Genomic DNA, 16,005 nt, shown 5'->3' with positions numbered 1-16,005 from the left:
TGGGGCAGTGTGGGAGCAGAGCTGAGAGGATACCGGTCAACTCATTGTTCTGGTTTCACTGAGACTGGATTCTCACTTATGGGGACAATCGATGGGCAATTGATACGATCCACCCACTAACCATCCATCCTGGAGATACTCAGTACAACAGACAGGAACTTCAAGAGCCTAACGCTTCATTTTAACAAGATTAGATTTTACCAAATCAGAATTGAAAAGTCCATTGAAAGTTCTAATAAAACTTACAAGGGGGAATCTCACAAAACCCATCAAGAGCAAATCTATCTATCTATCTATCTATCTATCTATCTATCTATCTATCTATCTATCTATCTATCTATCTGTCTGTCTATTTCTATATCATCTCATATAAATGTGTGTGTGTGTGTGTGTGTGTGTTTACATGTATATATTTAATTGTAAAGTATGAAATATTTTATTTATTATTAGATGAGATAAGATTTTTAGCTTTATTACAGTAAGGACAACAGTATTTTTTTTTGCACGGCAGTAATGAGAATTGGGGGGATGGGCTTGTTGTCAAAAAAAATTGTGAAAAAATGTCATAAAGCATGTCATAGTGCAAAAACGTCTTCACAAAAAGACTTCATTGTCGAGTGCCATTTACTTCTTAGATGATTTTGAATTCAGGTGACATGTGAGCTGGTTGGTTCTTCAAGAGATTCAAGCATTCCTCGAGACATTTCATACCTGTCCTGTGACGTGTCAAACATGACCAGACCAATAAATGTGAGTACGAGTGCATCTCCCTGGTCATCATTTATTATCCTTTTAACATGCCCTTGTGTTCCCATAAAGCCCAGGTGATAAAGCACCAGATGGGCAGTTCAGGGGAAGGGAAGGCGGCTCTGGGTTCTTGATAAGAAAACCGGAACAACAGCCAGGTATTATGACCTTGCTGACAGGTTCTCCAGCATGATTTAACCCTGAGCTGTAGGAATGTGTTGACTCAAGAGTTAAGAGAAAATGCTTTAACCTGTGACACAGGTATACACAACAACATCACCGCTCATGACGAGCACGCAGAAACATGCAGAACCAGTTCTGATGACACGCGTGCGTTTTTAGTGGATGGAAGCGTAACTTTTAAGAAGAGCTTATTTTGTTTTTATGGATTTTTAATTCGATGTATTTTGCATGAGGTCAACTCTGGCAACTCTTCATCTTCTTTTGTTCTAACTGGGTAAGTGAACACTTTTTTTTGTTTGTTTTTCAACTTTCTTACAACTTTCTATAGCCTAGTAGGCAAATCTCAAACCTCTCAAACAAACCCTAAAAGTTTTTTATCTATGTCCTTTAAAAGTTTTTATGGACTAGTTTTCATGACAAAATATAAGTGTTAAATTCACAGAGGTATGTGGCAGATTGTGGATGTTTGACTGGCACATACTGTTTGAATCAGTGTTTGTGTGTAGCCTATTGAAATCATGCACAAGCGCTCCGTGGCCGAGGGGGACAGTAAAAGGGCTAATGACTTGAGAAAAAGGAGTGAATGAGACCCCCTGAAGAGTGTGAAAGCTAGCATTGAGAGGCAAATTCTGTCTTGCAATCCTTTGGCCTGAAATCTCTGACAAAGATAAAATCACACATTCTCACTTTTTAACAGCCCTATACTGTTCTCAAATTGTTGTTACCAAAATCTCCTTCCTGGATTCAGCTCTATTCACATTATTTCATAACATGTCCATTAAAAATCATAACATCCATCTGAAGGTTTTTATGGGGATTTCATTGGCAATGATTTTCATGGCGGGTGAAGTAGGACTTGCAAATGCATGCTATTAAGAACTGCTTAAAAATGTACCAGTGGGTTTCTTATAGCAGAGACCAGTCTATGCATTAAATATGCATATCAAATTACAGTTTTCTCAACCCCTGTTATCCAGTCTGTTAATATTTCTAAGTAGCTCAATCCTGGTCAGGCTAAATTCCTTGAACTTTACACCCTTTTGTGCGTTTCAGTGTTTCAAGTCAAGTTTTCTAAGAACTGAATTGTCATTTAAAACCACACACCATGCTGTGAGAGCTGTGTTTATTTCACGGTTATCAGACGACTTCCCGTTCAACCAGTTGAGACCAAAATGCTGAAACAAATCATTTTTAATTGTTTATGATCTTGATAAGCATCAACAAACCTTCACAGAGTTTCATTTGACCTCCAGAGGCTAATGATCAAGGTTGCACCTTTACTTTCAGAACAGTTGATGATTATTATTTTTATTTTAATTTACTTGTAATTATTTATTTAATTATTTTAACTAGCCTAATACATTTTAAGGGTTCCCGGTCAGGCTGTTTACATTATAATAATAATTAAAAAAAAAACATATTTGGAATCTCATCAAATCTAAATGTCATTTTGTTTAAAATGAAAGAGAAATTTTGAAAGAAAATGAAAGTACTTTAGCATATACCCAACACTTATGGAAACAGTAGCTATATTTTAAAAGAATACATTTAACTAAACTGAACATGGTTTTGGACACTTAACTGAATATTATTTACAAGTACATTAAAATGTATTTATAGCTTTTTAGAAATATATTTGTACATTTTTGATAATTTGATGCAGTTTAAAATATATCAACTTTAAATGAAATATCGATTAACACTAAATTTGAATTAATAATCAGGTATTTTACATGTGCTTTTGTTAGTCATCACATCAAATTAAGTGTAGTATTAAAATGTAATGATTGAAAATGTACAGTAGAACTTTTAGTTTGACATTATTACAAAGTGTTCTTTTTGTGTTAAAGTCATAAAAGTATCTATTTATTTCATTAATATTACAGTGTATGGCAGTACAGTTTTTAAAAATATTTTTATAAGATTTAAAGTAGCCTACAAGTGTAGTTAATAAAATTAAACAAGGGTTACCACAGTTTTACTGTAGAAATGTATCTGGGGTATTTTGGGGGGAGCCATGGTTACTAAATTTCTTGTATAGCTTAAATGTTGATATCTCAGAAAACCACGAAAGGCCAAAATAAGTTTTTATAACGGCATTATTTAGATGAAGTGGTGCTTGTTTAGCATTTGCAAGTTTCGGTGACTGTTTGAGTGTAAATGAACTCATTATTATGCTAATGAGCTCTCGACTGCCCTCGTGACGTCACGGCGGGGGTGTGAGAGCGCGCGGGCTGCGGCTGTAGATGAGTTCAGAGCGCGCGAGTGTGAACATCAGCTACATACTTTACAGCACGAGACCGAGGCGCGACACAACCGGCTTTCACCCCAGCTACATGCACAGACCTCCAGGTAGATTTCTGCGTCACGACTGGCTGTTTTGATTTTATTTCGTGTTTGCACATTTGATATTTGAATGCATAGGCACCTTTGTTTTTAACTAAAGTGTAAATACTAAATAGTTTCAATAAGATTAAAATAGGCATATTATTGCATTTTTATGTCGGAAATTGTTTTTTGTCCTTACATTTAGGATTTGTCTTGTAATTGTGGTTGTCTGTAATTGGTAAAATATAGAAAGTGTATTCTATATATTTTCATTCAAGTTTTCATTCAGATGCGGTTTTGCATTTACAGTAGCCAGAGGGTAAAAGCATTTGGCTTGTCTGTGCTTGACAAACTATTAAGTATTATTCATGCACACTAACAAATCAACAACAAAAAATGTCATGATGTAACATTTTTCATGATTCAAGCATGTTGTTGTGGGTAATTCTGTTTGGGCATCATATGAGAAACATTTCATTAAAACTAAGTCACATGGTATTGTCATTCCATTGCTGTAGTATACTAGCATCGTACTTGTTTGTAAGGTTCAATTACTTTTATATGCAATAAATTATTTCAAATAGTTACCACTTAACACCAGAATCTCAGCAAGTAGGCTACTAATACAGTTGTTCAATCAGGTGTGTGCAAATGAACTAAAGCCTTCATGATGTGAACATAACAAGGAAGTTTCCTTATCAACTAGTTTATCAGATGGAGGGATGAATCTGACGAGTCTAGTCAAATCTAGCCATTTGGAAAGAAAGTAAATTAGTTTCTGGCTTGATAAATACAGCTTTTCCAGATTTGCTTATTTGCTTGTTAGGTGTAAAAACAGTGATACGCACCCTTGTGAAAAAGAACTGTACTTCTAGATTAAACTACATGTATATACAACAATGCTAATGAAATAAAATGCATAATGCTTATGAAAAAAGCCAACTAAAGGTACTACTTAAAAAGAGTACTTTTTATAACCTCTTAACACACTTATGTAAATTTTTATAAAAAGTGCTTTGTAATAGTCAAATTAAAAATTTTATCCAACCAATCTTTTGTCATGATTTAAATACACTCAATTTGATGTGTTCACTAAAGTGTAAAGCCTAATTAATGTTTCTTTAAGTACAAATTTAAGTTTTATTTGATGTTACTTTTAAAGTTAATATATTTTAAATGTACTAAATTAGAGATTCATCATTACAAATAGGGATGTTCATTTAGGTTATTTTTCCAAACCGACAACCAACGCTCGTTAACCGATTATTAACCGTTAACCAACAAGATTACTTTAAATTAGAATTAAATTAAATTAGAAAGGTTAAGTGTCTATGACCCGTTAAAAATACTAACATTTGTTTCCAGGGCACTTCTGTGAGCAGAGAAAAACATAATAAAGCTAGGCTATATATATATATATATATATATATATATATATATATATATATATATATATATATATAAAAAACGCGAAAAAAATAGGCCTATAAGATAAATATATTTTTACTTAAATAATAAATTAAGAAAATGACCGAAAAACACAGTTTCGGTTCATTTTTGTGCTGTGCAAATGGAAACCAGATGGCAGAAAGCGGCATCCTATTTTTCTTTAGGCTTATTCTACGCACAAAGCTTTGTTTTTATTGTGAATGTACACAAATAAAGGCAAACCATTTACAATTCCGATTATCTTTGACTAAAAGGAATAGTTGCTTCCACTATTAGAAGGAAACAATTCAAGTGATTGTGCTGGCGCCGCATGCGCGCACACAGTTAAGCTTTGCTACCTTGACAATGCAGCCTGTTCATTATCATAATAAAATACAGTCAGTCAAACATATGGAAAAAAAACACACTGCTCAGTTTAAATATGTAGTAAAATCTGTGCCATTAAGTGTTATCACCGTACTGCCGTGATGTTATGCAAAACGCGAGTAAAGTACATAAATAATAATTTGGCATTCAAATACATCACAAATACGGAAACATTTGATTTTGTGTCGAATGAGAGGACCAACGTTGGTTTCAGTTTAGTTTTAGCCTAAATGAATTCATTTTGGCTTGTCGTTTACAGGTTGCTATAACTTTTTAAAGACCTATTTTTAATTCTTGTTCTTCTCTAAATACTGTTAATTGAAAGGTTTTGTTGTGGAATGAGGGGAACTAAAATAGCCTAGCTATGTTTACAGTTTATTATAATGTTTGTAAACATTTCGCGTCGGCATTAGGCCTATTTCTGAAAGAAATAATAAAATGGGACTTATTATAAGCGACATGTTTTTTTCTCTCTCTCTCTAAAAACAAAATTTTTTATACACACGGAGCATGCAGCAAAACTTTTTAAATATTTTGATAAATTGCCGAAAATAAATAAATAAAGGACTTTTTAAACCGTTTAACTGATTGTATTAATCGTTCAAAATTCTTAACGTTCGGTTAACCTGTTAAAATGAACATCCCTAATTACAAATGATTATAAATATATGAAAAAAATACGTGACATACAATTTTCAATAGAAATGACATTAAAGTATGTTTTAGTTTGTCATATATACATGTCGGTACATTCTGCATATATTTCAGTATAAGTAATTATGAAATTACATATAAAGATGTACATAAGTTCTATTTAAGTGGCTCAAAAGCTAATGTTCAGCTAATTCAATACAACTTTAAACGATAATACATTTAATTTAATTGCAAATTACTTTCTAGTCTGTTTCTGTAATAACAAGTACTCATTTAAAAAATATGCTAAAAAGTACTTGTTTTTTAGAGGGGCAAACAATGACTATATTGTATATTCACACAGCTAGCATTAATCTGCTGTTCGCTGCATCTCAGATTTCCCAGCAAAACTCTTGAGCCACAGTCTAGAGAGAATCTTTTGTATCGCAGCCAGCTGTTGTCCACTGGATGCAGAGCCTTCATTGAAGACTAGGGGTGCGTCTCTATGTAATCACAACATTCATAGCCACGCCTAGAAATATCCTGATCCCTGATGGGTCATAATCATTACTTCAAAGCTGCACATAAAATTCAGCAGGAAACACTTCTTGCGAGAAATGATCAGCCGGTGTCATTTATAAGGCTTATGAGGTACAGTATTGATCTTGGCAGCGGATGCTCTTTGTGTTGGAAGCAGGATCTGTAAAAGCTTTCTTTAGTCCAGCGTTACAGCCGTGAGAGCAAAACATGGGAAACTTCATGTTCTGCATCTGTCAAGATGATTATAATGATAAAGAGCTGAAATTAAATAGCTGAAACCTCTTGGTCCAGTTTCAGAAGCTTCATTGTGTAGACTTGTTCCAGTATGAATAACAGACATTTCCAAATTCTGTGTGTAATTGTATTCTTATAATTCATTTAAAAATGCAAAACTCACCAGTATTGGCATGGAATGCCTAGTTTGTGTCCACAGTTTTTTAAAGCCTGACTAAACGTATTAAATGCATCTCCTTTTAGTCAAAAGCTATAGATTTTTGTAATGTGTGGGAAATCAGAAAGACAAGAATGGAGGCTGAGATCATTATTCTGGCGATTCTCAACCAGTCCATCTCTCGACAGAGACAGGGATGGCTGGGAAACCATTCCGAGCCACGTACATCTGGACGAACATCATCAATAACCTTCAGACGCAGGTGGAGGTGAAGAGGAGACGCCACAATCTGAAAATCTACCATGACTGCTTTCTGGGCTCAGAGGCCGTGGACGTGGCTCTGGCTCACATCATTCAGAGCAAGATCTGTGGAGACGACGAGGTGCCTCGTTCCAAAGCAGTCCGCCTCTGCCAGGCTCTCATGGAGGCCAGAGTCTTTGAGGCGGTGGACACTAAGGTGTTTGGGAAAGAAAAGAGGCAAGCCAAGTTTGAGGACAGCAGCTGTAGTCTGTACAGGTTTCTAAACATGCCGACCCCAAGCGCATCAAGCTCAGAGACCATCGATAGTGAATACGACAAAAGGTAGGTCAAAACACCTTCGTTCAGTGAAACTGTATAATCAGAAAACATAAGAAACTTGAAAGAGGTTATAGACCTTCTTCTTAATGCTTTCTCTGAAATACTGTGACCTGAAAGGAATCAATGTTATTTCAGACCTGTAGGACCTTATTTCATCTGTTAAACATAAAAGGAGAAATTTTGAAGACTGTGCTGGCTGCTCTTTTCCATGCAATTACAATGAATGGGGAATGAGGCTTTCAAGCTTCTAAAAGGAGGCAAAAACACCGATAAAAGTATCATAAAAGTGGTCCATATACAATTCCAAGTTATTTTTTTAAATGTAAATCATTTGTGTGAGGAACCAAAAATGAAGAGACGTTATTCATTGATAATCTCGCACATGACATGCAAGAAAAAATAAATAAATCATGCTTACGATTTACTAATTTGTACCCTCGATGTACTAAAACGTGCACACGATTACAATTTCGTTCCCTCGATTTGCTAAATTGTGCGCACAATTTACTAATTCGTTCTCTCTGTTTATAAATTGTGTGCATGATTTAGCAAATTGAGGGAATGAATTAGTAAATCGTGGGAACAAATTAGTAAATCGTAAGCACGATTTATTTAGTTTTTCTTGCATGGGCTCTGCACTAATGAACACTTATGCATGAAGTCAAGTTTCAGTGATTAACTTCAGAAAGTAACTTGACCAATTGATTCGACAAATCATGTTCACTGATTTTATGATGCTTTTATTGTGATTTAGCATCCTTTTTGAAGCTTGAAAACATCCGTTCCTATTCACTGTAATTTAAGTGGATTAAATTTATTTATTTATTTTACAGAATTATAACAGAATGTTAATTTCTGGGAGGACAAATTTGTGAAAATCAGTGGCAGATAACAAAATGTGTGGATAACATGCAGAAAAGTGCATTGTGTTTCCATTTACAGTAGATACAAGCGTATCGCAAAACTGGTTAATCATTTGCTTGTTTTTAGTTGCATAGAGATCTTACAGAATGCTTGGTATTTTCTAGGAATTGTTTTTCCTTTGAAATTTTATACTTTGAAATACCTAAACTCGATGGAGGTTGCTATGAAAAGCCAGTCCTCTATAAATGCCCATGAAATGTCAACATCACAGTGAATCATGGCCTAAAAATCCTTATTTGGTGATTCCTACAAGAGTGCATGAAACTTGTTCAGCTTGATCCTTCATTGGAAACTTTTTCAGACATATGACATACTCATTCCTATTGTCTGATTATTTTCTCCAGGAAAGAAGACTCTGTGTATTCAAACAACTCACCTGTCAAAACGGAGAAGTCTCTGGAGGATGTTTTGGGAAATCTGAACATGAGCACAACCATCACACCACAGATGATGAATCTGGGGTTATCACAGGAGTGTATGTTTTCTTTGGAAATATATGCATGCTTTGTGTAATGTCATGAAATATAATGTTTTTTGACTGTTTGACAAAATTGTCATAAAATCTGTCATAAAAGCATTAAAGCTGACGTGTGTCGTGACTGTGTCTGTATCAGTGATGGATGAAATATGGCAGCAGCAGACGATACTAAGGCTCCTGAAGCTGATTGAGCTGCCGCTTCTGGAGAGCCTGTTGGAGGGCCAAGAGAGCCCTCGACCGCCCCTCCACAGCATGGACAGCGACCCAGACCTCCTCTACACCAGCAGCTACCTGGACCGTGAGATCCTCAAGGCCTTCAGTGAGGCTCAGTATGCTGATTATTTCCATATCATGCTCCATCTCTGTTCGTTTAACTCTCCTTTTTATTCTGGGGTGTTTTAGAGTTGCGGTGACAAAGCTAGAGTTTTACATTTTGTTCAAGAAATATACTGGGCTTGCTACAACACAATGCGAAAAACATCCTTCACCAGAAATGTTGTAATAATCTTAGACTTAAATTGACTCAAAGAGAAATATAAAGTCTATGTAATAGTCAAACTATGTAACTTATAGCCCCCTAGATGTTAAAAAATAAAACTGAATGTGGAGTATTGATTTGGTTGTGCATCTGCAGTTTTGTGGTTTTTACAAACATTTAAACAAACAGAGGTTTATGGAAGCCCATTTCCGCCACTAAATATAAAATTAAACAAGGTAATTGTGACTTTTTATCTCACATTTTTTGACTTTTTTTCACAGAATTGTGAGTTATAAAGTCAGAATTGTGAGATATAAAGTTGCAATTCTGACTTTTTTCTCGCATTTGCGAGTTTATATCTCACAATTTTGACTTTTTAACTCGCAGTTGCGTGTTATAAAGTCAGAACTGCAAGATATGGACTCTCAATTCTGAGAAAAAAGTCAGAATTGTGAGATAAGTCGCAATTACCTTGTTTTATTTTTTTATTCAGTGGTGGAAATGGGCTTCCATAGAGGCTTGCCTTTTTAATGATTCATGATAATTTTTTTCTCATTTGTTGTGACAACGCGGCACTCTAACCACAGCTGGGGCCTGTTTCATAAAACACGTTTACCATATAAGCCAGGTTTATTTCAGTTAGTCTGACTTATTGTCAGCTGATTTGGTTCAAAATAAATCAGACTAACTGAAATAAACCTGGCTTATATGGTAAACGTGTTTTATGAAACGCGCCGCTGGAGCTTCTTTGATGTGACACGGAGGGGCGAATGACATATGTATGCAATTTCCCACGAAATCCGTCCAGACAGTGTTAAAATGTAAATTATTACATATTTTTTTAAGTTTTTGGGTAAAGACAAAGTTTGGAAGATGTTTTATTTTTTTTATTTTTTTTGCGCTCTTTCATTAATATTTTGTCTTTTTTTTTTTTTTTTAATAAAAAAAAAAAAAAATTCAATGCACAGTAATCTGCACTACATGTGTTCAGCTGAGTGTCAGCTGGTCGTTATGTAATAGTTCTGTTTGAACCCAAACCGTGGGACATGTTGTTTTCTCCCACTCATGTTCAAGAAACGTTTTCCCACACACATTCTGATGAAGGAAATCTCTTAGTAAACTTACATCTTCTCGTTTATTTATTCTGTCCTTGCCTTTTAAGTCTTGTGTATTTTTAGATGGCTGTGCTTTTAATTGACTCTTCGTTATCTTTGCATCATTTTCTTTCCTTTTTGATCTCATTAACAGAGCAGACAGCTGGTTGTCGGCAGCTGTGGACTGTCTGGAGTTTCTTCCTGATCAGCTGGTGGTGGAGGTGAGCCGAGGACTGGCCAGGTGTGCGGAGGAGACGTCCCAGTATAAGCAGCTCCTCTACAGAGCCCTCGTTCAGCACTACGGCCAGTCGGACTACCCACCGCTGCTCAGCAACCACGTCTTTGACATCCACTCAGGCGTCTCCGAGCTGCTTGGTGAGAGATCAGTCCACTATATGTTAGCTTGACCTGACTTTTATATGAAATTAAACTTATTAGCTTATTAGTGGCCCCTGTGAAGATGAAGTATACTTGTTTTCATTAAAAGAATATACTTGCAAGAACTGAATGGACACTTAGTTGCAATAACTAAAGGCAACTAATGTATATTAAATGCAATAAGCAGTTAGTAGAACATAAGAGTGCAACATTAGCCAGTCTGACCTTAGCTTTGTGAAATTATACTGAATAAAAACAGCAGATGGGCTGAGTGAAAACGCACATTCACTCACTGACAGCAGGTGGCGCTTGTGGAACAGCAGTGGAACAGCGTTTCATTTACTACCACTGTAAACATTAATATGCATTATATGGAGGTGAGAAAAAAGAAAATACTAAACTTTTCTGAAGAAGTCAGTTCATATAACCCCTCACCCCCAGTTCAGGATTTTTTTCCATTGTTTTGTGTTTCATAAACAGTGAGTTTGCTCTGACTGCTACAGTATTTTCTCCTCTTTGTGTTCGTCTTCAGTGTCTCCGACTGAAGTTTTAGTTGTGTGTTATTAATGCTACTGTAACCATTAGTCAGAAGTGTATGCAGTTAACAAGTATCTCCTCTCAGGTCACGACGCTGTCTATGTTGCTTAGCCAGTTGTACCAGTTATGTTAGGTTGTTTTTAGACATAATACTGTGTGCATAATTCAAACCAGCTTACAAATATCACCCAGCATTATTAACAACCATACATTACATTCTAGCAATGTACTCCAGGCAGTTTTTCAAATGATAATTAAGAAAAGTAAAACTACATAAATAACAAAACACCCTACATAAAATTAACAAAGTAATGCATCTATTTCAATTACTTTATTAATGTAACTGATTACATTAGATTACTGTAAATCATTTTGAAACATTTACAGCTGGCAGGGTTAACCTTACAGTAGTACGCAACACTCATTACTGTCAGACTTTCATCAGTTGAATTAAGATTATAAAAATGACATTTTAAAGCACAGCCACCACAAAATCTGACTTTAGCACCACTTTTTACTTTGACATCATTCTGAGGTTAAATACTGATTTAAGATCATATCAAGATATCGTTCAATGGCTATGATACTGTTTTTGAAATCAAATCTTTGCAGCTCTGACAGGAAACACTGATATGTAGCAAAACAAAGCTAATCTTAAAAAATAAAGAATATACACAAGCCTAAATAGGAAATAAAAGAGTTATTAAATAAGCATGTGTCCTAAACTCCTGAAACATTGGTGTCTCATATTCTAAAGCAGTCAATGCAATTTAGGAAGGAAATCAGTCATGTCTGTGTGTGTGTGAAAATATTCAGATGTAACCCCTTTTGTAATCATAATCTAATTTTTATAAGTAACTGTAATTTAATGACACATTTTTTGCAGTAACTGTAACGGATTACAGTTACTTTTATTTTGTAACTGTTACATGTAACTAGTTACTCCCCAACATCGACTATACAGGCCACTGGAATGTCATTTAAGATTGGTCTGAAATGACTGTATTATATTCTTCTGCGTGTGTGCAGTGAACGGGAAGCAGGAGCAGGCGCTGGAGTCTCTTCAGCTCTGTCTGAAGCTGCAGGATTCTCGCAGTAGAGAGGAGCTCCGCAGGTTACTGCGCTTTATGGCCCTCGCCGCCGGCCCTCAGGAGACCAAACTACACAAAGAGGTACGGATAATCTGACGTCTAGTGGAGACTGAGAAGTACTGTTTGAGTGTGTGTTCAGTTATGCTCATGTACCGTAAATCAGTTATTTGTAAAACCAGTAATGGATGATATGAAGTGCTGCTGTATTTTTAAATGACGGTGTTTGGAAATCATTTGAAAAATCGCTACAGTATCTGCACTGAAACTGATGCAGATCTTCCGGTATGTTTGTTGCTTAATCAGACCAGTGCACAGTACAACAGTGTTTCTATCACACAAAAGTGTCATTGTTAAAAGCAGAAACTAAAGTTGCCATGCTTGTGAAAATCATTTATTGCTGCTTTCATCTGAAAATCATTTATTACACCTACAGAAATGCCATTCCTGCATCCCTACAGAAACTTGACAGGCTGTGTGTTTGTTTTGCTCTGTAGATAGAGAACAGAATGGCAGTGAAGAGGGCGTTCTGCAATGCTATTGTGTATGGGACTAAACTAGCCAAGGGGAAGGTTGATCTTCTGGTTCTTTTCATGATGGACAACCACCACGACCTCTTCAAAGTGAGTCAACAGCTCAGACCGGCCTCTAAAATCATAAAACATTGTTAATGACATACAATTAGACATATACTGTATAATGTGCACAACTGTGCAAAGGTTTGGGGTCTGTAAGAAATGCTGTTTTATGAACTTTAAAGGGATACTCCACCCCAAAATGAAAATTTTGTCATTAATCACTTACCCCCATGTCGTTCCAAACCCATAAAAGCTTTGTTTGTCTTCGGAACACAATTTAAGATATTTTGGATGAAAACGGAGGCTTGAGACTGTCCCACAGACTGCCAAATAAACATTGTCATCGTCCAGAAAAGTATGAAAGACATCGTCAGAATACTCCATCTGCCATCAGTGTCTCTTCGTATCACCGTATGCTGTGTATGCTCTTCTGTATCATCCGCGCCACAAGGATGTGCTGTTTCTACATGTATTTAGCTTTGATTTGAAAGAAAACAGCGCATCCTTGTGGTGCGGATGATACAGAAGAGCATACACAGCATACGGTGATACGAAGAGACACTGATGGCAGATGGAGTATTCTGACGATGTCTTTCATACTTTTCTGGACCTTGACACTGTTATTTATTCGGCAGTCTATGGGACAGTCTCAATTTTATCCAAAATATCTTAAATTTTGTTTCCGAAGACGAACGAAGCTTTTATGGGTTTGGAACGACATGCAGGTAAGAGATTAATGACAAAATTTTCTTTTTGGGGTGGAGTAACCCTTATAATTCATCAAAGAATCCTGAAAAAAGTATAATGGATTCCACAAACATTAAGCAGCAAAAACCGTTTTCATGTGTTGGTAATAATAAGCAAATCAGCATATTAGAAGGATTTCTGAAGGATCATGTGACACTGAAGACTGGAGAAATGATGCTGAAAATTCAGCTGCGCATCACAGAAATAAATTACATTTAAAAATGTATTTTAAACTGTAATAACATTTCAAAATATTACAGTTTTTACTGTATTTTTGATCAAATAAATGCGGCCTTGGTGAGCAGAAGAGACGGCCCAAAGTTTCAAATAATTGTTTATATCAGCATATATAATAATTGTAATAGTCCTTGTGTTTTAAAATGAGACATTCATCTGCCTTGTGAATAATTCAGGTCATGGTTCTCTCATAAAAGTGTGTTTCTGTGCCTGAAGTGTAATCACTTGACTGTGTTATTGCTCTAGATTCCCGTCACTTTGCACAAACTTGTAAGTGATAAACTGGCCAGTATCATCAAAGGAACAGATCCGGATCTCATCACAGGTAAATCTACACATTTATATAAAATACATGAGAACATTTTTCATGTCTTTCATGCTGGCTAGTTTTTTTTTAATTCAACTTTTACAGTAATAACAGGATGAAAATACAGGAGAATAGACAAATATTGTTCCCACTCCACCTCAACTTAAAATAAATAAATAAATAACAATTAAATAAAAATTAAATAAAAGCCAGATTGAAAATACATTTAAAAAAGTACTTGATACATAACTATACTGTAATACAGAGTATGTCAAGCATGTAAAGAATACATGCTGAATCATTCAAGTTTACAAATAAAAAAATTTAGCCATATATCAAACAAAATCCTTACAAAAATAAAGTATCATGCTGCTTAGTGCTTACTTTTAAGAATCATCCTGAATTACCAAATCATCAAGGTAATAAAACTGACTGATTAAATCAAAAACCTTGGTAACACTTTACAATCATTACCTAACATTAATAAACAATGAGCAATATATTTGTTACTGTATTATTTATTTATTTTGTATCTTTGTTAACTTTAGCTAATAAAAAAGAGCTATTTATTGTTAATGTTCCGGTTCATTACATAATACTAACAGATACAGCTTTTGATTTTAATAACATATTAGTAAATGTTGAAACTGACATTAACTGAGATGAACAGATGCTTTCGACGTATCCATCATTGTTAAGATTATTGTAAAGCATCACCGCAGTCTTATCATAGTAGATGTTTGTGAGCCTTACTTGTAAATAAAACATGTACGATCGTTGATTTTCTGAGAAAATCTTCCCTCTCTTAGGAACAACGTACTGTCGGCGTCTGACTGGAAAAGATTACCTGGAAACAGTTCAGAAAACTACCAGAGAAGAGCTGTGGACGTTACTGAAGACTATTCACGAGAACTCCAAGCTCTCTCTGAAAGAGAAGCGCCGTCTGCTCGGACAGTTCTACAAAGGACATCCTGAAATATTCGTGCAATATTTTGGCAACAGAATATCCAATGTTTATATTTAAAGATCTTCAGTTAATTTTATATGTATAATATGTAAAAAGTATTGTTAATATGTATATATTTATACCACTGTTATATATGTATTGATGGAGAATGAGATTTGTTGGACAATTAACATATTTTTTCTATTCTTTATCAAAATGATGATATTATATTACCACTTACTGCCCAAAAAAACAACTAAAATCCTACACTTCAGAAAAACAGAAATCTGTCTTTAAAAGAAAAAAATAGGCTACAAAAAAAGTTAACAAAGAGTCCGAACTGCTTCGAGTTCAACAAGTTCAGAATTTGCTCGGCGGGAAATAGGTGGGTTAGTAATTACAGACAGATGCTGAAGGCTGAATTGTGAAGGTGGTGAATCTTCTAAGTGCATATCCTCAGTTTCTGTCCTCAGATAGTAGCAGATGCATTAGAAGGCACACGCCCTCTTAGCAAAAGTGTGTTAAAAAGCTTATTTTAACTACAAAGATGGTTTCAGTTGTTTTTGATATATTAAATGCAAAAAGGGAGGCATAAAATGTACAGCAGACACTAAGAAATTTACAGTCAAACTGAACCAGCACATAAATATTTTATGTGGCCCTTTAAAAAGTAATGTTGGTGAGCATTTTTGTGCTGCCAGGAGATGACCAAGCAACTAATGTCTGTTTTAACAGTGTGGAAACTTATATTTGCTTAAAAAGCTAAATATGGAGATGAAATAAACTTATCACAGAAAACACAATAAGATCTTACTGATAGTTATAATAGTCACTTGTACTTTTTTGTAGTTTTGTAGCCTCATCCAAAAATATTCACTCTTATTCAGATTAGGATTATTATCATTAGCTAAAACTATATATATATATATATATATGTGTGTGTGTGTGTGTGTGTTTCAGCTTTCATTCAGTTACTTGATGCACTAAAATAAACCAA

At 35.2% G+C, this 16,005-nt stretch overlaps 1 protein-coding gene across 4 annotated transcripts; it reads left to right on the top strand.

Annotated features, from left to right (window-relative positions):
• Positions 1-633: 633 nt before the first annotated feature.
• LOC109069400 (DEP domain-containing protein 7-like) lies at positions 634-15,814 on the top strand. Of its 4 annotated transcripts, none has more exons than XM_042743702.1 (9): positions 634-750; positions 6,826-7,219; positions 8,485-8,615; positions 8,755-8,947; positions 10,345-10,565; positions 12,135-12,277; positions 12,691-12,816; positions 14,002-14,080; positions 14,872-15,814. In XM_042743702.1, exons 2-9 carry the CDS (start codon positions 6,834-6,836, stop codon positions 15,084-15,086), a joined length of 1,494 nt encoding a protein of 497 aa, XP_042599636.1. In that variant the 5' UTR covers positions 634-750; positions 6,826-6,833; the 3' UTR covers positions 15,087-15,814. The 4 variants fall into 4 exon arrangements, with proteins under 4 accessions (XP_042599636.1, XP_042599635.1, XP_042599633.1 ...); XM_042743701.1 differs by lacking the exon at positions 634-750 and adding an exon at positions 839-1,204; XM_042743699.1 differs by lacking the exon at positions 634-750 and adding an exon at positions 2,900-3,282 and having other exon boundaries at positions 6,811-7,219.
• The last annotated feature ends 191 nt before the right edge of the window (positions 15,815-16,005 follow it).

The sequence above is a fragment of the Cyprinus carpio genome, chromosome B18 (genome assembly GCF_018340385.1).
Source record: "Cyprinus carpio isolate SPL01 chromosome B18, ASM1834038v1, whole genome shotgun sequence".
Taxonomy (NCBI): domain Eukaryota; kingdom Metazoa; phylum Chordata; class Actinopteri; order Cypriniformes; family Cyprinidae; genus Cyprinus; species Cyprinus carpio.
This window is presented reverse-complemented; position numbering and strand designations above follow the sequence as displayed.

Excerpts from the sequence above, each read along its gene's own strand:
- LOC109069400 (XM_042743699.1), top strand. The coding sequence starts at position 3,177 with ATGAGTTCAGAGCGCGCGAGTGTGAACATCAGCTACATACTTTACAGC. Across the intron at positions 8,948-10,344 it reads AAGGCCTTCAGTGAGGCTCA|AGCAGACAGCTGGTTGTCGG; the intron begins GTATGCTGATTA and ends TCTCATTAACAG. Across the intron at positions 12,278-12,690 it reads AGACCAAACTACACAAAGAG|ATAGAGAACAGAATGGCAGT; the intron begins GTACGGATAATC and ends TTTGCTCTGTAG.